The sequence below is a fragment of the Engystomops pustulosus genome, chromosome 4 (assembly GCF_040894005.1).
Source record: "Engystomops pustulosus chromosome 4, aEngPut4.maternal, whole genome shotgun sequence".
Lineage (NCBI taxonomy): Eukaryota > Metazoa > Chordata > Amphibia > Anura > Leptodactylidae > Engystomops > Engystomops pustulosus.
In genome coordinates this window covers 113172419-113200032 of record NC_092414.1, presented here as the reverse complement: position 1 = coordinate 113200032, position 27614 = coordinate 113172419, and the positions used below count along the sequence as shown (strand labels likewise).

Here is a 27614-nt window from a genome sequence, read left to right as displayed (position 1 = left end):
TTATTTTGTAATCACTGGCGGGAGGATGCAAGGGGGGGAGCATTTAACCTCTCTTCTTCCTGTCCCTGCAGAGGTCAAGGGGCATCCTCCAGGTTGGGCCGTCATGGTGGACTAACGGAAATAGAATTACCGGTGAGTAATCTAATTCACAATTTTTGGTCTCTGTTTCAATTAGATTTTAGATTTTAAAAATTAGATTTTAAAAATGTTAGATTGTCTTTAGAACTAGGATAAATAATAAAGCTTAATTGCAGACACCTTTAATAGCTGTTTATTGTAGCCTAAGGATAAAGTAATAAGCCCCCTGTATATATAAACCCCCTGTATTATATAAACCCCATGACACCAGACAGGGATGTTTCTAGGCTATTTGGTTTGCCGAGAGGGCTTTAGAGAAGTCCCCCCCGCCCCCACACCCCACACATACTGCTTACATTATTACACACCTCATTTGCAGTACTTCCTTGTACACACCTCAGCCGCTGTAGAACCTCCTTGTACATGCCTCTGTTGCTGCAGTACCTCCTCATACACACCTCAGCTGCTGAAGAACCTCCTCATAAACTTCTCAGATGCTGCAGTACCTCCTCATAGATTTTTTTTTAAGTGGCAGCTGCAGCTATATTGGACGCATGCAATACTTTGTGGTCATCTTTGAGATTCATTTTTGTCAAACTTGTATTGATGTCCTAAACTTACAGCGATGGCCAGAAATATATTATGTATGTAGGGTAAAAAGAAATTGAGTAAATATATGGAAAACAGCACTGCACAGTTGATTTTTTTTCTTTTTCTCTTTTTTCTGTAGTAAAATTTCAGTTACTGGAGGGATCTTGCTGGTAGTAATTAATTCAGACCATCTAATATGTGCTTGTATATTTTATAAACCCCGGCTATTTTTCTTACAACTTATTCTGTGATCTACACTACCAGGGCTAAATGATCGGATTTGTTTCAGAAAGTTCTTTTTGTGTGTGTGTGTTTTTTGCATAATTTTGATGGATTGTCATTGTTTTTATGTATTATTTTGAATAGTAAAATAATTATTTAATAAAGGGGCACTGAGAAGACCTTAAAATGTATTGAATGATCCTTGCTTTGCTTTTTAACATAACAATTTTTCCAGTATGTTTTAAGTTTAATATCTGTTTTTTATGAGACTGGTCATAAGTAAAAATGCTTAAAAATGTCTGTATATACATTTACTAGGAATAGATGCTATTATATGAGATCTTCCACACCCTCCAGGCGATAAAGAATATCCAGGTTGCAGATTATTTTCTGCTTTTCTGGCCTACAGGGAATTTCATGAAAAATTGGTTTGTGTCCTACATAGAAATAACACTAGCTAATGGAATTACCCGCAGCTTCAAAGCCTATCATAGAGCCACGTAACTGATTCAGTCTTCTCTTTTTTATTTTAAAATACCTGTTTTTCTGTTCTTTAGGTAGAACATTTCTTAAAATTTAATAGAGTATTTATCTATACTTACTGGATGTTCAGAGTACAAAATGGTTTAATAGAGGCCATTTGAATAGAGGTATAGGTTACACGTGGTAAAATTATAGTCATAACCACACAGTTGACAATATCAATAAAATACATGACTTAAAATAAATATACCATCAAAATCAAGTATGATAAACTAGGGGCACTTACTCATAGATCCAGGCGCTGTAACTGTGGTAATATTCTTTATATTTCTTTTTATCCATGTCTTCCTTTCCTCTAAAATCAACTATTAAAAGTATGTCCTCTCCCACTGTGTACTGAAACTTCCTCTGCTGCAGTGAGATTACTTCAGGTGGATGGAGAGGGAGACAGTGTAACAGCCTGTTAAGCCACAGGATGGAGAAACTCTGGAACGCTTCTCTTTGGGCACTTTAGCACAATTTCAGTAGATGATTTTAAGAGAACTTAAAGAGGATCTGTCACCCCTAAAAATACCTCCACCAAATATGTTCCCCCTAATCCTCTCCCCTGCCCCTTTATATTTATTACATTTTTAGTAAAATTTGTGTGTGCAAACTTTGTTTTAATATGTCTGACCTCTTACCAAATAAGAGGTTGGATCCACGTACAGGTCCCCTGGCAGTCGGCCGTATTCATGAGGGGGCGGACGACACACCCCCTCCACGCCCCTGTCAGTCGGAGACCTGTAACAATAGCCGGCAGCAGCACATATATTGCACAATCGCTGCCGGCTCTCTGCGATGTGGTGTACTGATGCTGTCAGTTCCTGGAAAGTGCCTGGATTTATGAATAAGTGTCCCTGGTTTTAGGGAACTGATTTCTCTTCAGCAAATCACACATAGCTAACGTCACCCTCATTCCTGAGGGAAGGGGATATTGCAGAAGCGAGTCTCACAGTGACTCGGCTGGAGAAAGGAAGCGGGAGGCTCAGCTGAGCTGGAAGCACATGAATATGCATAGTTGATTCCACTTTGAAATGGATTATAGGTTTAGTTCGTGTGGGTTAATTTCACTGACCGGTTCCCTTTAAGGAAATTATGGCTTATTTCAAAATTTTAATAAAGGGAGAAAACTGTGTAACCTAAAGAAAAAAAAGTATTAATCACTCAAAATTCCTCAGTTGCAGTGGCAGCAGTGTGCTCATCACTGTTTTCAGCTGACCGTAAGTGATGTCATTCTGTTGGCAGTTAAGTCACCTTTGAAGCCAAACTGGCCTCATAAGTGATGTGTGCACAGTTTAATAGGTCTATACTGCATTGGATGTACATGCACATTAAACATTCTGCTTCACCGAACACTGAATTGACAAGACTCAACTTGGTTAAAATTACATACTCACAGTGCCACTAACTTCATTAAAAAGCGTAAATTAACTGCTTTGGCAGTTCATTGCACATCATAGAGAGGTACTGAAAGCCCTGAGAAAGTGCAAAGGGCTCCTGACAAATTAAAGCGATTCCGATTAAAAATATATATATGTGTTCTGTGGGAGTGGCTGTATTATAAAAATGTTTATGCACCTTATTCAGTAATAATAAGAATTCTTTATATAGCACACACAGATTACGCAGCGCTGCACAGAGCTTGCCAAATTGGTCTCTGTCCCCATGGGGCTCACAATCTAATCAACCTACCAGTAGTAATGGAAAATACTTACATAATGACCATTTAAAACTGGTCTAACTTTGCTCTATCTTTGCAACACTTTTTATATGACTGCCCAATTGATTTTATTTATATGAAAACATAAGTGATTAAGTATGATTATTTATGCTATAGAGCAGTGGTGGCGAACCTATGGCACGGGTGCCAGAGGTGGCACTTGGAGCCATTTCTCTGGGCACTCAGACCATCGACCCAGGACAGAGTTCACCAAATAGGACCAAATCTTCCTGCATTCCTAGGTAACTAAAGCCACACTTAATTGGCTGTTTGGAACTGCGGGAAAAGTGAGAAGGTGTTGACAGAACTGCATTATCTTTGAAGTGCATGTTGCTGGACCCACCATTCTTTCTCTACAGAGAGACCCTGGCGAGAAGCCACAACCAGAGACTACATTTTCCCTCCTTGTTTCAACAGTATTGGTGGCTTCAGGTGGCGGATATGAATGAAAGATGTGGAAGAACAGGTAGCAGTAAGTTACTGCTTAAAATGCCATGTTGGCACTCCACAGTAAATAAGTGGATTTTGTTTGTAGTTTGGGCACTCAGTCTCCAAAAGGTTTGCCATCACTGCTATAGTGGATTGAATGTCCCCAACCATCCCCTGTCCTAGCGCCCAATGCACATGAAATTAATGGTATCAGGCACTGGGACAGGGAGCGAGGGTGCGTGCCAGGTGGCTGAAAGTAGTTGGAACCGAGCGTGCCTGCCCCTGTAAACGAACAGGAGCCCAGCACTGACGGACGATGGCACTGGACACCTGGAGCACGGGATAAGGTAAGATTCCAAGAGGTGAAACCAGCATCTATTGTTCATTAATATATAACTACATCTATGTCCCCCACACACTCCATGCTGGACAGGAGGTGGTCAATAAGACTCCTCAATTCCCTAACTTTGGAATGAATACGCATATGGCGCTTTTAATTGGTGCATGATCTGGTCACAGTATTATTTCAGTAGAATATGTGGGATTCAGGTCGAGAGGCTGTTGGAAACCATACGGTAATCTATGCGACTTTGTTGTTTGTTGTGTATGCTGAAATAAAAGCTGTGGTCAATCTGGTCTGGGTGTACAGCTCAACACAGATCATCAAGATGGAGTTTAGCCAATTGCAATTCTACTCTGCAAATAGCAGCATAGGAAAAAGAGAAACCACAGAAATGTCCAGAAACCGGTCCAAGGGCATGTTAAATTGCCCAACCTCCAAGGTGATCAACCTGTTGTTCAAGAACCATAATTCCATAAGCAACCTGACCTCTATGGGAAAACCATATTATCTATGGTTGAGACATACAGTCATGGCCAAAAGTTTTGAGAATGACACAAATATTATTTTTTCACATGATCTGTTGCCTCTGGTTTTTATGTGTGTTTGCCAGATGTTTTTTTTATCACATACAGAAATACAAGTGCAATCATATTATGAGTAACAAAAGCTTTTATTGACAGAATGAATTAATGCAGCAAGTCAATATTTGCAGTGTTGACCCTTCTTCTTCAGGACCTCTTTAATTCTCCCTGGCATGCTCTCAATCAAATTCTGGACCAAATCCTCACTGATAGCAGTCCATTCTTGCGCAATCAATGCTTGCATTTTGTCACAATTTGCTGGATTTTGTTTGCCCACCTGTCTCTTGATGATTGACCACAAGTTCTCAATGGGATTCAGATCTGTGGAGTTTCCAGGCCATAGACCCAAAATCTCTGTATTGTTCCCTGAGCCATTTGGTTATCACCTTTGCTTTATGGCAAGTGCTCCATCATGCTGGAAAAGGCATTGTTGATCACCAAACTGCTCTTGGATGGATGGGAGAAGTTGCTCTTGGAGGACATTGTGGTACCATTCTTTATTCATGGATGTGTTTTTAGGCAAGACTGTGAGAGAGCTGATTCCCTTGGCTGAGAAGCAACCCCACATATGAATGGTTGCAGGATGCTTTACAGTTGGCATGAGACAAGCCTGGGGGTATCACTCACCTTGTCTTCTCCGAACAAGCTGTTTTCCAGATGTTCCAAACAATCGGAAAGGGGATTCATCAGAGAAAATGACTTTACCCGAGTCCTCAGCAGTCCACTCCCTGTACCTTTTGCAGAATATCAGTCTGTCCCTGATGTTTTTTTCTGGAGAGAAGTGGCTTCTTTGCTGCCCTCCTTAACACCAGGCCTTGCTCCAAGAGTCTCCGCCTAACAGTGCATGCAGATGCACTCACACCTGCCTGTAGAGCACTCACCCCTGCCTGCTGCCATTCCTGAGCAAGCTCTGCACTGCTGGTAGCCCGATCACGGAGCTGAAACACTTTTAAGAGACGGTCCTGGTGCTTGCTGGTCCTTCTTGGGTGCCCTGGAGCCTTTTTGTCAACAATGGAACCTCTCTCCTTGAATTTCTTGATGATGCGATAGATTGTTGACTGAGGTGCAATTTTTCTAGCTGCGATACTCTTCCATGTTAGGCCAGTTTTGTGCACGTGTTTCTTTAGAGATAACCATGGTTAACCATGGTTAACAGAAGAGAAACAATGATGCTAAGCACCAGCCTCCTTTTAAAGTGTCCAATGGTGGGATTCTTACTTAATCATGACAGATTGATCTCCAGCTCTGTTCTCATCAAAACCCACACCTGTGTTAATTGAGCAATCACTGAAACGATGTTAGCTGCTCTTTTTAAGGCAGGCCTGTAATGAAGTTGAAATGTGTTTTGGGGGAAAAAGTTCAAGCTGATCACTCTTTATAACATTCTGGAGTATATGCAAATTGCCATTATAAAACCTGATGCAGTAGACTTTGTAAAAATTAACATTTGTATCATTCTCAAAACTTTTGGCCATGACTGTACACCAGAACATATCCTATCCGGCAGGGCCAACTTTTCAGTTTCACGGCGCCCTTAAAGTTTGGGAGATTCCACGGTTGTGAGCATGTGACGTGGTGCCATCATTGAGAGCCACTAGTTGGATCAAGGATTTCCATTCCTTGTGGAGGAACAAGATGTGACAAGCCAGATCAGGCAAGATAGACAATTAAGAAATGTAGTTCACAATTGGCTGTTCTGATTGAGTCTCTTGCTGTATAGCCTTCTACTTCTTGGAGAAATGTTGCCTGCAGTCCATGCCCCAGGGTCAAAAGGGATTTGAGGACCTGGGGCGGAGGTGCTGTTTTTAATCCCAGGCATCATCCCCTGGGTCACCTTTTGTGATCAACCTTGAGGTACACTGAGACTTGAATTTTGTATTGTTTCCACATAAATGGAAGTAGAAACATTTTTCTCTAACTACATATTAAATACTTTTTCCTTCTTATGCAAATAGGTTCTAAAGTTCAAATAAATTGCTACCTTGTATTGCTTCCCCCTTTTGCCATCAAACATGGTTTTCAGGAAGCCTAGTGACATGTGTGATTAAAGCCAAACCAGTATATTTATTCCAGAAGGAACAGACTGTAAACAACTGTTTCAATGTGGTTGCATCTCTGCAGTACATTGTAGGGAAATGTTGGCTGAGTGAGAGACTTTTGACTAGGGTCAGGGAGTAAAACTTCTTTATTTAGAGAGTTTGCTGATTAAGGTTTTCTTGCAGCCATGTGGAGACTTCTAGCCTTTGATGCCAGGATCGGCTCCAGGTTTCAGTAGGCCTCAGTGGGCCCTTTGCAGAGAACTCAGGTGACTGCATTAAAAATTCAGATTCTAAAACAGTTTCCTGTTTCCTAAAATATTTCCTAGTTTATCATACCAAACAGCCCCTTCATGGTTATTTTATATAAAGTCTCCCTCATCCACTATGGATTAATTAAAAACAGCCCCTCTCAACCCCATGGATTCCTTATGTGCAGCCTTATGTGCCCCCCCCCCAGCAGCCCTGGGCCCAGGCACTAGTCCAGGTATGCCCAGTGCTGGCACCGGACCTGATTGATGCTCCACTATGGGATTCTGGGATTCTGCAAATATGGGAAATTTAAAGGGATGCAACCACATAGAAACAGTGCTGTCTACAGTCGGGAATCTGTTCCTTATGGAATAGATATACTGGTTTATCTTTTATCTCGTATCATGTTGTTAGGCTTCCTGAAAGTCATGCTTGATGGTAAGGGGGTCTTACAAGATAGCAAAAGAGGTGTGGTTTTGCTTGTCCTACCTTGGAAAAATTATTTGCATATTTCCCTGAACCTGTTTGCTGAGCATCAATGGTTTCCACACACCTGCAAGGCGGCCTTAATGTGCAAACTCAACATAAGGAGAACTGTTATTCCCTGACCTGAAATAGTTATACAAAAATATTATTCAGTAGCAGTCTCCTTTTTCGGATTCAATTAGTAATTAGTCATAGATCCTACAGCAGCTTAAGATTGGTTGCAAGTGTTTATGACTGTAGCTTTTGACTTCAGTTTATGAAGTAGATTTTTATTTCGATTTGCTGGTATTTCTACAATTAAAATCCCTACAATGATGTCCTTATATAACATACACTGCATAATATCTTCTAAGACTTGTGACTGCAGGTTTTTGAGATCTATTTCAGAATTTACATTTGTGACATCATTCTATGAAATGCTTTAATTTATGAATAGTAGGGTTTTGTTCCTTAGCATGATTTGCCCTTATTTCAGTGATTGTTGTCGACTCATAGCAGTACTCAATATGTTAACAATTATGTTTCCGTATTATGTGTCGAAAGAAGCAGAGAATGTTTGCTCATAGCTTGTATAATGGAGCCATTTGCTGCAGTCCATTTTCTTTTAGCTGATTGCGCATTGCCCAGTCGCTTTGAAGATGCTAGCAGATAAAAGAAAACATAAAAGGAAAAAAAACACTTCAAGACAGCATCCTTTCTTTGATGCTGACCTACTTTGCAGTGTTTCAAAAGCATTCATCTGAAAAGAGATACATATCTGATTCATGATAGATCTGGAAAAGAAATGAGTTGCTCTTGAAGGTAACACAGATGAGTGCATTCGGACATCTGGACATCTGACCATCAAACATTATGAACTCCACAATCCTTCCTAGTTTACTTACTTTACATTGTATGGCCTTATGCCTAGGGGAAATTTTGACATGCTAAAAGAAATACATACCTTTCTGGAACCATGTACCAACCCATGTTTTGCTCCTTCTAAAATAGCAGTTACTGTAATGTGTCTAGTTGAGCAAATGGCTGTATTGTTGTTGATTCCATTATTAGTTCTAGTCATAGATAGGCTTATTTCATAAGATAAAAGAGAAATCCTTTTATATGACCCTGCTATTTCCAGGAGAAACTAAAATATATTGTCAGCAAATAGATGTGTCCTTTATATATTCCATTTGCATTAAATTTTCTCAATTCATTATAAAGGGATCTGAATTACAGTTTTCTATATTTTTGTAAGAGAAAAAAAAATTGAGTAAAAAAAATAAACATGCTGTGCGTACTGCAAATTAATATGCAAAATGCATTTTCTTATTGTCACGGTGTCCTTGTGATCCACATCTCAGATCGTAGACACAACGGTGCCCATCTCCACTGTGCCCCAGCCCTCACTAACCTCTCCGCGTTCCTGCTTCTGGGCTGGCTGGTCGGCGCACGTCTTCTCGCATCTTAGGACACGCGCACCAGCTCTCGAAGATTTAATGGACCAACACATTGCTGATTGTCGCTGGCCACTTCCGGGTTTATACTCCGGCAGTTCCTATCACCTCCCGCTGATCTTTGAGCTTCCAGCCTTAGAGAAAGCTTCCAATACATTCCCTGTTCCGGTTCGCATTTCCATTCCAGTTACTGCATCGATCTCCTGTTGTGACTCTGAACTTGACTTCTGACCTTGCATCACTGCTGACTGCCTGCCTGTATCTGACTCCTAGACTGCCCGGTGAGTTTGTATTTCGACCTTGGCTGCTACGTGGGCTAGTCGCACCTGCGGAATGATCTGGTGCCACCATGCCGCAGCAAGACCATCTGATTTGTGGCGGGCTCTGTTAAAGACCAGGTGCCACTTAGATTCTGGTCCCAGGTGTCAGCTAGTGTCATCTCCCATGGTGGTCTGGTGGTCCACTGACCCCGATCCCTGAAACTCATTTCTATATTTATTTAAAAGATGCCTGTATATAGTCTGTTATAAACCGTAATGGATTGTATTTAAATATATACCATTCATATCAAGTATGATAAAACAGGGACACTTGCTCATAGATCCAGGCACTGTGACTGTGGTAATCTTATTTTTTTATCCATTTTAATTATGCTAATGACCTCAAGTGTTCTTGGGTAGGGAGGCACTACCAGAGCCCCTCAGTGTTCTGCCTTCAGAGGATATTATACTCTGCAGGATCATGTCTAATCCTCCCCCTGATGGAGGGGGGAGGGGGTACTGCATTGTGTAACAGCCTATGAAGGTACAGCACTTTAGGGACTCTATTGACCCCAGATACCTTAATTAGCATAAATTTCAAAAGTTGATTTTAGAAAGAAGGAGCTTGAGAAGTGCTCCTGGCCCACAGGTTCATTAATGTGCCATATATAAATATTTCTTCAATTAGATGTTATTAAAAAAAATGTACCTGTGTGAAGACAATTTCTCATAAATGTAGTCATATGGTCCCTTAGAAACAAGTCTGTGTCCCTGGATGCGTCCACCTCTGCTGGAGGGATTGCACAAAATAAAATGTCCTGGAGTTACTGCAGGTCCCACAGCCGTCCTTTGGTAGTGGTCGCTGAAGCCAGGTGGTCAAGCAGGGCTCAATAGTGCATCTCTGGCCATTGCTGCCAAAATGTGAGGTGGTCGTATCCAAGGAAGCCATCTTGTTACTAAGGGACGACATGGCTACATTTGTTTTAACAAAAAAATATTCTGGAACTGGGATAAGGATTGTACGTAGCTCATATAGATATTTTGGGAGTATCATCATATTATAAACTACTGCTCAACCAAACCATGATAGAATATATTTATATATATCCAGTTCTACATTTTCCTGGGTATTTCAGGTCTATTCCCAGATATTTTATATTTTGCTCTCTCCAATCTGGTTCATATTTCTGTTTTAGGTTCCTCAACAAGTTTTTGTGAATATTGACCTGTAGGAATTGTCGTTTTTTTGTTATTTATCTTATAATACGAAATCTCACTAAAATTTTCCATTACAGTGAATATGTGTGTAAGAGAGGTTTCCAGATTTGTAGAGAACAAAATAATGTTGTCTACAAATAGCCCAATTTTCTGTTCCATATTGCCGATCTTTATCCCATGAATATCTGGGTTGGATCTTATCGTTATTGCTAGTGGTTCTATGGCTAGTATAAATATGATGGGTTATAGCGGACATCCTTGCCTTGTTCCGTTGGATGAGGTGAATGCACAGGTATGAACCCCACGTCAAACAGGAAATAAGCTAATGTCACCTAGAGACATAGTAAATGTCTTTATGGAATACTACTCTGAACTATATAATCTAGCGAACAATAACTTGTTACATTCCCCCACAGCAGATCTGATATCGGGCTTCTTATATAAACTTCATCTTCTGAAAAAAACAGAAACACAATTAACGCAACTAAAGGAACCCATAACTACATAAAAAAATTTGTGAAACCATTAAAGCTCCCACTGAACAAAGGGGACCAGGACCACCAGATGGACTTACAGGAGTGTACTATAAAAAATTAGCAAAAATCCTAACTCCCATACTTAAATTATATTCCCTGGCTGCACGAAATGGGAATTTTCCCAAAGAATTTTTAGAAGCTATAATCATAACCCTTCCTAAACCAGGGAAATCGCCTGACCGCCCTGTCAACTTCCATCCAATTTCCTTGTTGAATGAGGACATAAAAATATAGGCCAAATTGATAGCTAATAGGCTTAAACCAATATTAAAAATACTCATAGGACCAGACCAAGCCGGGTTCATCACCTCGAGACAAGCTCCCGATAACACCAGAAGGACTAAAAACTTTATAATACATTGCGAGCTAAATAACATTCCAGCTTCCTTTATTACTGTTGACGCCAAAAAGGCGTTTGACAGGGTAAACTGTGAATATTTATTTGCAGTACTTCAAAAGCATGGTCTGAAAGGCTATATTTTTATGGCAATAAAGGCTCTCTACTCTTTCCCATCAACCTGCAACTTTTAATGTCTTGAAAAGCTACTTCAATTTAGCTAGGAACGTGGAACTACTTCCATCTTTCATACTTCAATTGTACATTCTGCTATATAGTTCTGCTATCTTTTGTAAACCTGAGATTCACAGCGAGTATCCCTACATAGCAGTACTGATTTGTCGTAGCTGACCCTTATTTGGTCTGGCAGGGACTAATGTCACAGTATAGGTGGTGTTTTTTGTAGCCAGGGGAGGCAGCAGCTATTGTAAAAGGCTTGGGGGCTGGGCACATAATTTCAGCCACATTTACATAAATATAAACACTATTTTTTTCTAACAAGCCTGTTGGTATCCCTAATAAATTTTCATGCCTACATCTTGAAAGCAATGGTGGAGCTTTGTAGCGGTTATATTAAGCTTTAGATGTCCTTTAATCTTCTCTGATCTTGATTTCCAGTTTTGAGGGATTAAAAAATTATCATTTAACAATCAATTATATTTTTATTTGTTTACCCAAGATTAAAATCCATATGTTTGACTAACAACATTAAAAAGTATTCTATCTACCTACCTAAACTCCTCCAACCTTAATCTGGCCCTGGTGTTCTGTGAACGAAAACTATGCCACATGTATCCTTGGTTCCTACATCTGTGATTTCATTATATTGGGGCCGTACTAATCCACCGACGATTGAATACTGGATTAGGAAAATTGCATATTTAGCTAGAATGGTATAAATTAACACTTCTGGAAAAGGTTGATAGATTGCTGGCAATTAAGGATTCTTGTTCCATTTATTTGGTAGTAACCGCTGTAAACGATAACTTGCTAATGGGGACAACTAAACATATTACCAACCCATCCAATGTTCGACTTCTGTACATTTTCTATGACAGAAAAGCTTGTTTAAACTTCAGTCTCCTATGTATGTTCATTATAAGATAGTAAGCTCTTAGAGAGAATTGTCATTCCCATTTCACAAGTATAAATGTATGTAAATTATATTTTCCAATATTTATATTCTGTGCTACCGTCTCATCTGTGTGCAATCTCTGCAGATAATACAGATGACAGCACTGCAGATTTTGACAATATGGCTGAAGCTTTGAAATTCATAGTTGGCACAAACTTCCACTCTACAATGCCTCTGCTCACAATGGCAGGATCAAGAAATATGCAATCGGGCAATATAAGGGTGTCTGGGTATCTCATTCCACTAAATACAAACATAAATGGTTATCACAATATGTTCATCCTGTCAATCGGGTTGACCAATTACTGGGAGGGGTTGGTGAGGATCCAGCAGTCATAGTCCACATTGGCTCCAGTGGCAAATTAAGAGGTAGGTGGAAGGTCTGTGAAGAAGACGCATGTTTTTTTTTATAGTATTGAAAACTGGTTTTCTGTAACTCTGGTTGTGGTACATTAGTTTCCTGGTTGGTAACTTCTGTGTGAATGAGTGTGAATGACTTCTTATTCTACTTCTCTCATTGGGCCGGCCACCTAATGCTCTATTCTCTTCTGTTTAGTATCACTGGGAGCTGTGTACCAAAACCAGGGAATGTGCTGTTACAATGTAAAATTATGTAATATACTATGTAATATATGTTATGTTCTACTTACCTGCAGCATGGTGGGTCTGCTCTGACCTTATAAGAAGCAGGCCAGCAGCAGCTCTGGTGTTTTATAGGGTAACCTGCAGAGAATTGTGGGTATCTCAATTGTATAAAAGGTGTCACTGACCAGCAATCTGGGGGATTATGATTGTGGAGATTTGTGTTTTGCCTTCTGCTGGTCTGTGGAACTACAAGGGCCTGGTGTCTATTGAACCAATTATGTTATACACAGATTTTTCAAAATAAACTCCTTTGGATTATTTTCATCAAGCAAAGCCTGGTTATACATTGAAAAGCCTATACCTCACAAGGTCCTTAAAATGATTTCAGGGATTAAGGCCATAAGCGCAGGGCAAGGACCTCAAAAGAGATGTAAAGTTATGCACTTGGACAATTTTATGTTCTAAATAGTCAATTACTTGGTAAAATTGCAGCTAAAAAAGATTTGGGGGTATTGGTGGATGGTAAACTTAATTTTAGTGACCAGAGCCAGACAGCTGCTAATAAAGCAAATAAAATTATGGGATGTATCAAGAGAGGAATAGATTCCCATGATAAAGACATACTTTTGCCCTTATGCAAATCACTGGTTAGACCACACATGGAATATTGTGTACAGTTTGGGCACCGGTGTATAAAAAGGACATAGTAAAACTAGATGGGTGCAGAGGAGAGCAACCAAGATTATTAGGGTAATGGCAGGGGGGGGGGGGGGGACTAGAATACCATAACAGATTACAAAATTTGGGATTACAGGCAGTCCCCGGGTTATGTACAAGATAGGTTCCGAAGGTTTGTTCTTAAAGGAAACCTACCACTTGAAGTGGCAGGTTTCAGAAGAAAACACCGAGCACCAGCTCAGGGTGAGCTGGTGCCGGTGCTTATTTTTGTTAGTGTTTTAAACCGCGGTATCGCGGTTTAAAACACTTTTTAAACTGTATAGCCGGCGCAGGGAGGTACGCACTCGGCGATTACCATGCGCGCGACCGTGCATGCGGCTACATAGGAAGTGAAGGAGAGCCGCGCGCATGGTAAGCGCCGAGCACGTACCTCCCTGCGCCGGCTATACAGTTTAAAGAGTGTTTTAAACCGCGATACCGCGGTTTAAAACACTAACAAAAATAAGCACCGGCACCAGCTCAGCCTGAGCTGGTGCTCGGTGTTTTCTTCTGAAACCTGCCACTTCAAGTGGTAGGTTTCCTTTAAGTTGAATTTGTGTGTAAGTCGAAATTGTAGTTAGAGGCAAATTTTTTATTTAGCCCCAGTGACAATTGGAGTTTCAAAATTTGTTGCTGTAATGGGACCAAGGATTATCAATGAAGCTTCATTAAAGGCACCTTAAAGCTGATCATTGCAGCCTGGGACTATAGGAAAGCATTCAGAGAGCTTCACTAGAGGTCACAGTAGGCAGAGCGGTCCGTCTTTAACTAGGGGTCGTCTGTAAGTCTGGTGTGCTTAAGTATGGTACCGCCTGTATTCAGTTTAGAAAAAAGACGGCTCAGGGGAGACCTTAATGCAATGTACAGGCTATACGAAGAACATGGCACACACCGGTTTTTTTAGATCTTTTCAAATGATTTTTTTATTTATTTCAGTGAATATATCACATTGCAAAGCCTTCACCGTATTGTATGTGGATACAAGAGTAATTTTTCACAGATCATAATTATTTAGCACAACGTTTCGGTCATCTCGACCTTTGTCAAGTAGGATCTGACTATTAAAGCTTGTAAAGTGGAGGGACGTGAGGCTGTCCTCACCTCCCTCCACTTTACAGGATAAGTGGGCATCCTCTACGCCTAGAGGCGGTTCTATCATCAACATAGACAAAGGTTCTTTACTGTAAGAGCAGTGAGACTATGGAACTCTCTGCCGCAGGTTGTTATGGCGGAGTCTATGTACATGTTCAAGAGAGGCCTGGATGCCTTTCTGGAGAGCAAAAATATCACGGGTTATGGGGATAAAACATTTATTTAATTCTTAAAGGTTGGACTTGCATATTTTTTCCAGCCTTATATACTATGAATATTTCTGTGCTGAGGCTTGTGTGTTCACTAAACAAATTATCTGACAGTAAGTAGATATAGTATATCTTTCCTTTAGCTGTCAGTGATGATGGGGTTTGTCTAGGATCACATACGTTTTTTGCAGATAGTTGTACATGACCTAGCTTTATACATTTGCACACTCTGCCTACACTGTCTTCTCTGTATTTTTTTTTTAGCTGAAGAAGAAGAAGTGGAAAATGTTGATGTTTCCAGTCTGCCCGAAGAGGTTCTGCGGAACATTGAAGCTGACAGTTTCTGGTGCATGAGCAAGTTACTTGATGGCATTCAGGTAAATTGATTCCCCCTTTCTCGTGCATTCTATATAACTGATTTATTTCATGAATTTGAGCTTCTGCTGGGACTCTAAGAAAAAAATGTGTAAGCTGAGAAATAAGTACATAGGGGAAAACCTTCTCCATTGAGGAAATCTGTCTACATTTTATCATTACTGCTTCCTTATAAAATGAAAAATGGGTTCACTTACAAAACCTGCTTGCACTGTGTAATGCAGGGTTGGGGATAGAACCCCTGGGATATTGTTTTCAGTCTCAAGGTATTAGTAAAGATGGCAGTCAGTTGCGGCACATCAGATTTCTTGTTTGAGGTAATTTGAGGTTAGGTTTTCAAGTATTTATCCCGTGAGTAAACTCCCCGAGCATCACATCAAAGTAGCGTATGCGAATGTGTAAGAGGGCTTCAGTGTTTTATTTTATAGTCTATGTCCCATCTTCATGATACATTACGTGTACTTTAACAAACATAGTTTTTGGTTTTCTTTATGCATCCACACTAAAAAACAATAAAGAAGCTTCCAAATTGACCTGATTAAAATATATCCCACTGTTTTTTGTGTATTTAACTGTTATGCAAATCTGTAGGAACCAGGTTGAGACAATGGAAACCCATAGCAAAGCCTGCAGGGATGCGTTACATTGCCTAAACACCTTCAGTAGTTGTTGGACTAATATTAGTCCAATGCAACTTGCTCAAAGATGCATTTGTTTACTGACTGAAACAAGGATAGTGGAGTGCTGACAGACACCTTTGTGAGGATACAAAGGGTCAGCCATATTGAATACAACATGTTCTTTTTTCAATCTGCAAACAAAAGAATTAGTTTTTGTGGATTTGAAAAAAAAAATGCTGGCGAATGATGTCCTTATAAAGGATGCGTGGATCCATCTTTTACATTTGGGGACATCCTGCATGATCCAGACATGTTGCTGGATTGCCAGACATTTAGACAATTTGTCAAATTGAGGCCCCTAGCTACTAGCCATGGGTGTAGCTATGGATCTACTCATCTCTAGTCATTAGCTTCTCCTAACCTTGACTGGTCACATGATTCTGTTACTGTCTGCACTTGGACGACACCCACGTTGCACTTATATTTTCTATTTTCTCAAATCTATGAAAAAAACACTCATGTTTATGGGTCCATGTATTGAGACATCCATCCCCTTTTCCAAAGCATGTTATCATTGCTTTGGAACACTTAGTATACTCAGGGAAAATTATTTAACCATTGAAAGAAAGAGTGCAAGATAATGCGTCATGCAATGTACACTAAGGCCAGAATTCAGTAGATAAGATATTCCAATATTAGAAATACAGGGCATATAGTCCTGTAGTAAAGTACATTCAAAAATTCATAAAGGATTTGAAGTAAGTAAGTCTTATGTCTTAGCTTTTCATGAACCTTCTATTACACACACATACCACTTATGAAACCCTTATGAAGGTCTGTGTGTGTGATGAACATTGTGTAGTCAAAACTGAAATGAAAGAATACACAGTAGCTATATAAGTGGAAATCATTAAAGAAAGTGCCCTGCCACTGTACACCTATGTCCATTTCAGTGTCTGCTGGCTGTCATTCTGGAAGATGTTCAACAGCCAAAGCTGTCTCCTTGCAAGTACGATATGTATGTGCGTGTTTACATACCGTGTATCCTCCAAAAAAAAGACAGTGGGGCACATTTACTTACCCGACTGGGTCCCGATCCCTAATCCGGAATGTCCGCCGGAATGTACATCTGCGGCGATCCACGTAGATCCTGCACCCGATATCCGGCATGTGTCGCTCCCCGCTCAGGTCCGCCAGAGTTCATCTTCTTTTTCCCGATCCATGTAAGTGCTTGGCTTGCGACACAAATTTGAATGTTAAATCCTGCGCTTAGTCCGAGTCCGTCGGATCGTCCAACGGCCCGCCTTAGATTTGTGTTGCGTGAAAGCCAGCGCGTTTGCAACACAATCCAATCCTGTGCGATACAAACAATCCCCGGCGTGAAAAGTCCATAGAACCGAGGAAAATGCGGCCCTTGGGATCCCAGGAAGATCTCAGGGTAGGAGTAGCAAAGACCCTACTGGGGCATGGAGTAACCGGGACGTGTAGCCTCATGTCTGGCTACTCCACGCCCCAGCAGCCGCTTTACAAAATTTACATATTAGGGCCATAAAGATTTAATAAAAGATAGCGGGGACGTGAGGATTAGCTCTAAAAAGTGCACATGCACCTACCACCTGTTCTACCTTTATAGGTAATATTGTGGTGGTAGGTTCCCTTTAAACCTGCTTTGTCATTGCTGATGCCACCATTTAAACTGAATTCCCTACAATATTATATATACTGTATGTAATATAATATATATATATATATATATATATATATATATATATATATATATATATATTTAATATTATGATGTCTTTAATTAAAAGCAAACGGGATAACTGGGACTTAAAGCTCAGGAAAGTGGATGCACCTCATTACTGGAAAAGTAAAACATATTTTCAGTTAGAAAGCACATACACACAATTTCTTTGCTCTATCGGGTATTATAAGTCCAGCCATGTCTCTTCTTGGCTCCTCGATGCTATTCCAATCTCCTAAACATCACACAATGATTAAACTGCAGACATCAAGATTCAGGGTGTAAAGTGTGTGCACATAAAAGTGTGCCTTTGCTTTACATAGATTGCCCTAAAGCTATTGTCGGTTGCAATAAGTGGCTTCTAAAGAGGCAGTAACTCATTCTGTCTGGCTTGCAACCTGCTGCCAGCTCTACAATGTAGGAAAAGAGATATCCTTTGTTGGTAATATACAATGTCACGTACTAATGGTATCTGTGATTGAATCTATCACAGGCTGCAGCATAATGGTGAATACACTATGTTTACTACTCTCTGCCATTCTAGAATTATACACTGGTATCTGTGCTTAGAAAAACAAACATTTTGTAAATGAAGTGCATTCATCCAAGCCCAACACCTCACTTTCTAAATTTGTACGATTTGTCAGGTTGTGCCTGTTTTAATTATGTATTATTTTACCCCCTCTATACAGATCTTAAACAACTCAATTCTGTTTTTGCTATGCCACTGTTAAAAATCTTCAGCGATTCCCTAATGACTGGTATGGTGCTAAATGAGTGGTGCGGGACAAATGTGATGTTCAAAAAGGGCTCTTGATGTTTTGGAAGGGATACTAAAAGCCTACATACAGGATGGGTTTACTAAGGATAGAAATTGCCGGACTAACCTGATCTGCCTTTATAAAGAGGTGAGCAGATGCCTGGACAGCTGCTGTGGATATTGTGTTCTTGCACTTTGCTTAGCCATTCAACACTGTCCCTCATAGACGCCTGATGGGTAAAATAAGGTATGTTGGTTTGGCAGAAATAGTTTCCAATTGAATTGAAAACCAGCTATAGGATCGTATCCAGAGAGTTGGGGTCAATGATTCCTACTCAGAATGGTCACCAGTTTAAGTGGTGTACTCTGGGGTTCTGTGCTCAGCCCACCACTATTTATTTATTAACCTCTTATAACCCCGTATGGGAACATCACGTTTAGGCTGTGATTGGAAAAGGGCTGATGAGCTTAGCCCGCTCCTAGCTGGTAAGAGTTTGATGCAAATTGCAGCAAACACCCACAGGTGGCACCCATGATTGGTGCTAGCACTGATCGGGGGTATTAACCTGTCGATCGCCACTGTCAAAGCTCGCGGTGGCTTGTCTTGGCTCGTCGCTCCCCGTGAAGTCATCAGGGAGGGTTGATCTGTTGCTATGAAAGCCTTGAGTCACACAAAGACCCGAGGCAGTCTCGGAAATATGATTTCTCCAGTCCCGTATTTACGGGCTGTATATACGTGACGTTTTTCATCCGTATGCAGCACGTATGTAACCCGTATTTTATATGTCCCCATAGACTTCTAGGGCATATGGAACTGAAATACGGGAGAAAATAGGACATGTTCTATATTTTTATACGGCTAGTATACGGTACGGAACAGAACGGAGTTAACAACGGCAATATAAATGGTCAGACGTATTGTCCATTGAAATGAATGTGGCCGTATGTATCTGGAAAAAAATGGTACAGTACGGATACGGCCGTTTTCATACGTCCGTGTGAATATAGCCTTAGTGTATTAGACCTTTATATGAAAGCTGTAATTAAACTACAGTTTAATAGAATCTACTATATTCGTTTACAGTTGAATAATAACTATGGAGAATTAACTTGATTGTATGGAATTCTGCTACTGTAAAAGGGAGTTTCTTACAGCATAGACAAATGTAGCTCTGTGCCTCGAAAGTTTGATGACTAGACCCTTTTCCAGCAGGCCATTAACATGATATGTGTGACTTGATCTTATCTTAGTGACTGGCGTAGGATTGTTGCTTAACTTCCTGATCATGCACTCCTTTAGTTTATGGTAGTTTACATTAGAAGAGGTAAATGAGTGATTATTGCAGAGAACACACTTTCAGCTTTTCTGCAGCGTGTGCAGTTCAATGCAACCAGATTGCGGCTGGATTGTTAGTCAAGGTCCTTTGAAAAATAAAAGATTGGCATTCATCTATATTCTCAACCAATAAACCCTGGTCTCATCACAAAATGATTGAATATGTTATTGACAACACCAACAAAGGAAAATTATAATGACATTGAGATCTTTATTTTGTTACACTTTGAAGAAAAACAGTCATCCATCTTTTACACTGCTCACATTGATTGAATATTGTCTAACATGACAAGGGTCTATATAACAAATTAATATTGTCCTTGACAAACTCATGAGCCTAATAAGCATAACTGTGAAGGACTTTCTTTTGGGTGGGACCAAACAACCTCTTTATGGTAGATGAGATAAAATGTAAGCACCTGTAATTTTTGATTCCCATAAAGAAAAGTCATAGAGAAAAATTGAATGTGAAAAAAATTAAATGTTTTACTTTCTATCAGTCTAGACACGCTTTCTTCTGAATTCCAGAAAAACAATGTCTATTTTTATGCACTCATGTCTTTGTCCCAAAGCTGGGGTCCTGAATACCGTGAGTTGGTAGAGGAGTATTATGCATGTATGGTCACCATTTCTCTTGGACTCGTCAGTACCATACCAGTGCCTGTACATGTGTACTGCTGCTCCAAATACACAAGGGAACCTGTTATTTCATGGACCCTGGTCTTTGCTGTTAGTCGGGAAACCCTATTTAAAGCGCTTAACCCTAGAATGCATGACCATGAAAATCTACACTTTTACATACCTGGGGCCTTTTAGGCCCGTGTGCAAATAACATGGAATAACTCAAATAAAAATACTTTTTAAAGTTTATTTGAAAAATGCAAAGTAAGGATGCATTTCTACTAGCATTGGTGTCTGCCGGGAGGGGATCTGTACTGGATCTGACCACCTGGTGTCCCCAGCTAAGGCTGGTAGAATGCGGGCATTCCGGCAGCCTTAACTGGAGTTACCAAGAGATCATATCCATTACGGATCACCTCCTGGCAGACACCAGCACTAGTGAAAATGCATCCTAAGAATAATTCAAAACATTTTGTGCAAAAAACAACAATAAAGCAACTGAACGGGCTTAAAACGCCCAATATACTCATTCGATATAACTCTTTATAATAACGTTTTTTTGTCTGAGGGCGCGTTCACACGTTGCGTTTTGACTTGCATTTTCATTGCGTTTGAAACGCATATACAACAGCTGAGGAGGGGTGATTTGCCTAATTACATCACTGTTAACATTTCCGTTTACAAAGCGCATCGTAAACGCGATGTAAACACATGTGTTAACAACGTGTTAACGCATGTGTTTAGTTAACACATGCGTTAATATTGCATTTACAAACATAAACGGTAATGTAATTGGGCAAATCACCTCTCATCAGCTGTTGTATATGCGTTTCAAATGCAATGAAAAGGCAACCAAAACGCAACGTGTGAACGCGCGCCAAAAAGTTTTTATATATATATATATATATATATATATATATATATATATATATATATATATATATATAATTTGCAGTAAACATGCTTAAAACATGCAGTAAACATGATGCTACTAATGACCGCAACATCTTTCACATGTTATCTGTAATTCAACATCTGGAAGATGAAATTGTAGTATTTTACACAGGACTGTCTATCAAAAATGATTGCTTTGATTTCTTGGTCAGTCAAACCCCTGGATGTAGACTGTGCCATTGTAACCTTAGAAGTCAGTAAAGTATAATGAAAAAAAATGATTACAATAAGGGTTGTAGACTCTTTGTTAGTCTGTGCAGCCCCCTCCTCTCACGTTCAGCAGGTCACCACTTTCTTTTAGGTGAAGTGGAAATCTTTGGATTTTTGGAGCTCAGAGTTTCTTTTTCAAGAAACAAGAAAGCTGACTCCTTCCTCCTTCCTGTTCAGGAACTATGATGATGTCAGAGACGCATGACATCATGAGGTAGCCTCCTTCCCAAGATCACATGACCATGTAGTCAGGCACAATACACAACAGCAGAGTCATAAACACTAAGGCTACATTCACACGACCGTATGGGGGACGTATATATGGCCGACGTATATACAGCCGATATACGTCCCCCACAGACTGCAATGGGCGCACAGCGCCCTACGGGAGCGGTGCAGTGCAGCACACGTGCGGCACCATACCGCTCCATACCCGGGAAAAAGATAGGACCTGTCCTATCTTTTCCCGTAATACGGCGCGGTGCGCCATGTATCCCTATGGAGAGGGGCGGGGGTGAGCTGTGCTCACCTCCTCCTCCTCTCCCCGCACGCTGCCATTGCCCGCTACGGTACGGCGGGCAACGGCAGTGTGAATGCAGCCTAAGTCACTGTTTTCTCCAGCAACAGAAAAGACAAAAAGACTTAGGATCACATGTAAACCTAGTACGGGCCTAAAAGGCCCCAGGTATGTAAATATGGGGTATTCACAAAAAAGAGTTATTATACCGAAATGCCTGTAACATAAAAATATATGAACAACTGGAAATGACTAACAACTATATAACTGAGGAATACCTAGACTTTCAGAATTCTAACTAAAGCAGTCTTGCAGTAAAAAGAAAAAAACTAACAGAGCGGGCCTGCGAGGCCCCAGGTATGCATTCTAGGGTTAAGGGTATCTGCACACGTTGCAGAATGGTTGCAAGATTTTCCCTTCAGCTATTCTCACGCATCTGCAATTGGCTGGTTTGTGATATAAATAATACTGCTTTTTAGGGGTGTCCAGCGTAGTGGGAACGTTGATTTCCACTCCATGATTCACAGCAAAAAGTGACATGTCTTTTTTTAGCAATGTGTGTATGAGATTTTCAGTAATTACATACACTAAAATGCTACAGTAGCACGCAACAGATATGCCACGTGGTAAATCTACAGCCCTTACAATACATGGTCAGATACCGTGATATTTCTTACACAGAAGTCCAGATGTCACATATATACTACGTGAGACCGATATACGTTTCAATACAGATTTTTATGTTGAACATTGAAGTTAGGCAACAATTAGCCTGTAACAAGTGATATGATTTGCCTGGTTTTAAAGAATGTCTTTCATGCTCAGTAATTGTGAAAAATACCTTAGCAGTTGAATAAGAACAACGAGTAAGAAAGTATGAAAACACCTGCTGATGAATTCTGTTTTATGATAAGGAAAATGATCTTGAAGTTATTTTGCCAGCTTGTTTATGAGTGTGCTATGCTTTGTTTACTTTAATAGCTACAAGTATGGCTGAATAATAGCGATAATTAGAATCTACCATCTGTGTACCTGTCCTAGCAGAAACCATCATGGTTTTCTCCCCTTTGATCAGGTTAAACAGGGTTCCATGCAGCATCATTACAATCTAGTATTGATTTCTCTTTAGTGCTGTGAATTAACCAAATGCACATTATTAAATGTTGTTCCATTTACTTGGCCTAATGAGCGCAAGACTTGAAAGATTTTTTTTCTCCACTGAGGCATTAGTAAATTGGTTGAGAAGCAGTCAGTATAAAGCCTTTCTGTTCTAGGTATTTTGGACTTTTTACTTAGGCCTGCTTATAGCTGCATATATGCAATTCTGTTAATTAGTTGCCTTTTCTGGAGTAAGAATAGAATAATGAAATCTTAGCTTTTACTTGAAATATGGTCGTTCACCAAGGTATAGAGCTCTAGAGATTTTATAATTGGATGCTGCTAAGTGAGGAGGCATTCACCAAGTTCTTTATTTAACTTACAGGAAAGCATAACAAAGTCAGAGAATGAAAAGGACCTCCTTTGAAATCTTTTACAATAATTCAGAAACTGAAAAAAAAATAAATTTACAATCACATATCCTATCTGCTCCATAAATAGCATTCAGCTCTTTTTGTTATTAAAAACTTTATAAATCCAGATCCAATGTTTTTATTAAAGACATTAATCTGCAGATACCCAAAGCAAATACAGGCAGTATCCGACTGAAAGGGACCTTTTCACCAGAGTGCTATTTTTAACAGGTTGCTGTTGACAAAGTACTGTATATGCCAAATATGTTTTTTTTTTTTTTTTTTTATAAAAAAAAGGTCTGTGTTATATGGTATTTGAAATAAAGTATGTGGAACTTTCCTGGCTCACTGCCAGAGGAAAATATAAAATGACAACTTATGTCTACTCTATAATATATTAGCTGCTGTGCTGGCTCCTGCCCCTCCCCCAACCTCTCCTTGCAGTGAGATGTAGAAGGGAGTGATTGTCTAACACATCGTCATGGGGAAGGAGGGAAAGGAGCCAGGAGTAACGTTTAGAGCAGTAAATATATTATAAAGCAGACGGTAGTTGTCATTTGCAATTTTCCTCAATGGGACCCGGACTGAAGCATTTGGCAGGGAGCCAGGTATAGTTTCACATACTTTATTTCAAACGCCATGTAACGTAGACATTTAAAAAAAAAACATATTTGGCATATACAGTACTTTGTCTATAGCAACCTGATGATAAAAAACACACTCTGGTGTCATATTCCCTTTAAGGGACAGACCTCCCCCTAGTTAAAAACCGGCCTCTCGGTCTGCTGTGAGCTCTGGTAACGCTGTCTGGATGCTGGATATTTACTGAACTTTAGCCCCAGGGTGTAATGAACAACTGTAAGGTGTCTGAAATAAAGCTTTTTGCTCATCCCTGTTTCCCAGTCAACCCAACATTTTTCAAATCAAATTGTCAGGGACCAAACAATACTTTGGCACTGTTACTGTCGTGATCTCCTTATATTTGTTATCTATGGCCTCCTTCCTTCTAAGATCAACTTTTATAGTTATGCCAATGCACCAGAAAGGGCAAGGAGAGTGTTAACCCCTTAAGTACGCAGGGTATTTTCGCTCATTTCTCGCTCTCCATCTACAAAAAGCCATAACTTTTTTTCATTTTTCCATATACAGAGCTGTGTGAGGGCTTATTTTGTGCGTAACAAATTTTACTTTCCCGTGATGTTATTTATTATTCCCTGCCATGTAGTGGGAAACCGGAAAAAATTCCAAATGTTAAAATGTGTAAAAGTCGCGTTTCGGACATTTCCCGTCTCAGAGGTCACCGCCGTCAATAACCGTTTTTATATTTTGATAGATTGGGCATTTTGGGACGCGACGATACCTAATGTGTCTGTGATATTTACTGTTTATTAGGTTTTATATCAGTTCTAGGGAAAGGGGAGTGATTTGAACTTTTAATATTTTATTATTTTTTTTTACATTTTTTAAACTTTTTTTTTTCAATATTTTTTAGACCATGTAGGGTACATTAACCCTAGATGGTCAGATCCTTCCTACCATATACTGCAATACTTCTGTATCGCAGTATATGGTGTTTCTGCTCACTATACATTACAATGAGCCACTGGCTCATTGTAATGGATAGGCAGAAGCCATTAAGCCTCGGGTCAGACGAAGACCCCGGGCTACCATGGCAACTGATCGCCGCCCCCCGATGCCATTCAGGGGAGCGACGATCGGAGGTAAGATGGCGCCGCCCATGCGCCGCCATGCTTCCAGTGCCGCTGGCGACTTTGCCGGCGACAGAGAAAAGGTTAACACCCGCGATCAGTGCAAGCACCGACCGCGGGTGATGGCGGTGGCTCTGTGCTGCGATATGCAGCAAAGTCCATCTCTGTATGAAGAGGTCTCAGCCCGTGAGCCTTCTTCATACACCCTTCATTGCCACGGAGCATGAAGAGGTTAAAGAAGCTCTAATTTCACAGGATGCTGTTGCATAGTGCAACAGCTTGTCTCGGTCTCTCCCTGCTACGTGCATGTTCTCTAATCTTTGCTGCAGTGTGCACACGGTTGGAGGGGGAAGTGATCCTGCAGAATGTAACAACTTGTGCAACTGCGGCATGGAGGGGCTTCTGATAACACACCAATAGCCCTTCTGGTTAATTTATCATAATTTTTGAAGAAAGGAGGCCATGGTTAACCAGTATTATAAGATTAGCACTGTCCTAGTGCCCCTGATCTTTAAACTTTGCAATCTAATAAAACAGTGAAAGGTGTTTGTGTGTTTTTTTTTCATTCTCTTATTTCCAAACACATTTCTTTACCTTTTCAGTCATCATAGCTGTTTAATGTCTGTTTTGCGAGTTGAATTTAATCTGTTTTCTGGCAATCTCTTTTGGAACCTTTAATTTCCAGATTTTTTTTCTTTGTACATTGCTTACCATACAGTTTATATTATATAACTTTGTTTTGCAGGCATTTTAATTCCAAAGACACCAAATTTGTGTATTTGTACTTTTGCATGACTAAAACACCTAACCCTTACCAACATGTGACATATCTGTATGTCACACGTCGGCTGCAGGTGTATGGAGAGGGCTCACGGCTGAGCCCTCTCCATACAAGGTGGGTGTTTGCTGCATATTGCAGCATACACCCATCGGTAACACCCTTGATTTGTGTTGGGTATGACTGTGTCCCCAAAATATCTGATCTTTCAAAATATCATAACCATTATTCCAAGTGTTGAACCCCGTAATGGAAAATAGCGCCCGAAAGTCTAAATCGCCACTTTTTTGCCATTTTGCAATGTATAAAAATTTATGGTAAAAAGTTATCAAAAGGTTATTCAGTCCCTAAAATGGCAGCATAGAAATGTCAGCTCATCCCGCAATACTTGACAGGTCACAAAGCTCATTACACCATAGTATAAAAACGTTATTAGTGCCAGAACATGGCACAACAAAGATTTTTTTATTTTTATTTGTTTGTCAGCAGGTTTTCATTTTTTTAAATGTATTTAAACACAATAACACCTATATGAATTTTGTATCCCTATGATCATACCGACCCAAAGAATAAAGGCGACATTTCATTTGGGGTGCACAGTAAGCCTTAAAAACCAAGCCCACAAGAAAAAGGCGAAAATGCGGTTTTTCTGTAATGTCACTACATTTGGAATTTTTTCCTAGTTCCCAGTACATAACATGGATTATTAACTCCTTAGCCGACGTTTGATGTATAGTAAATTATACATAAGCGGTCACTGTATAGAGAGGAGTCCAAACTAATACAAAGTGTCAAGCTCCAATTTAGAAATATAGTGTGAATATATGTGTGACTTTTTAATGGACTATGGCACAGTCTACAAAAGTATGGTAATGTATCGTTGCCTCTGTTTTTCATCGAGTTGTATATAAAGAAGAATTGAATATGCTCATGGTCTTATTAGTATCTTTAATATGCTACTGTGTAGAGAGGACTCATGAGCTGAGCCCTCTTCACACAATGTGGGTGTTTGCTCAATAACACCGGTGACACCTGCGAAGGCAGCCCATAAAAGCACTGTGGGAAACGTTTGTACGTTAAATGGCATGTAAATACTTAAACACTGGCTCATATCTCTTACCCAGCTCTCAGCATAATGCTAGTATAGTGAGAAAGGATTTACTCCAGCATTGCAGCCCTGTGGTTAATACTGGATTTCTGTTTCACATCCTTATACGCTTTTACTAAAAAAATGGTCTAAGGAGGGGCAGTACAATAGCAGAATATGTTTCAAAGGGTTGAGTCTTCCCTGCTGAAAAATGTTTTCAGCATGCAAAATTAAATTTTAGTGGACTGTTGTTAATAAGTTTTTTTTTTTTTGCCTTTTAAACAACAATTATGCTTGAGACTATACTAGATTTGAACAGGAATATGCACATCATGTGCATTTTCTTTTTATAATAAAGTCATATTTAAGATCCAGATGTCCAATTTGCACCGTTTTCATTATGCACTGCTGGAGAGGGAGAAACAAATCATAAATTATACTTTTTTATGAGACTATAAGATATCAACATATATATGTGCAGTGCAAACTATAGAAAATGCTAATGTTTTAGTTTGTTACATTTGTAAGACTAAAAATTAAATCTAGAAATGTAATTGTATAGAAGCTAAATTGTTGTTTTGCAGGCGGTTTCTTTTTTATA

General features: G+C 39.9%; 1 protein-coding gene across 2 annotated transcripts in view; it reads left to right on the top strand.

Moving 5' to 3' along the window:
* The window catches only part of TBC1D22A (TBC1 domain family member 22A), a 373643-nt gene that overhangs the window by 145747 nt on the left and 200282 nt on the right, over positions 1–27614 (top strand). For both annotated transcript variants that reach the window (XR_011854935.1, XM_072147091.1), the window contains exon 10: positions 15053–15165. Coding sequence is in view for 1 of the 2 variants with exons in the window: in XM_072147091.1 (XP_072003192.1) it covers positions 15053–15165 (113 nt within the window). In the remaining variant the exon portion in view is untranslated. The remainder of the gene's footprint in view (positions 1–15052; positions 15166–27614) is intronic.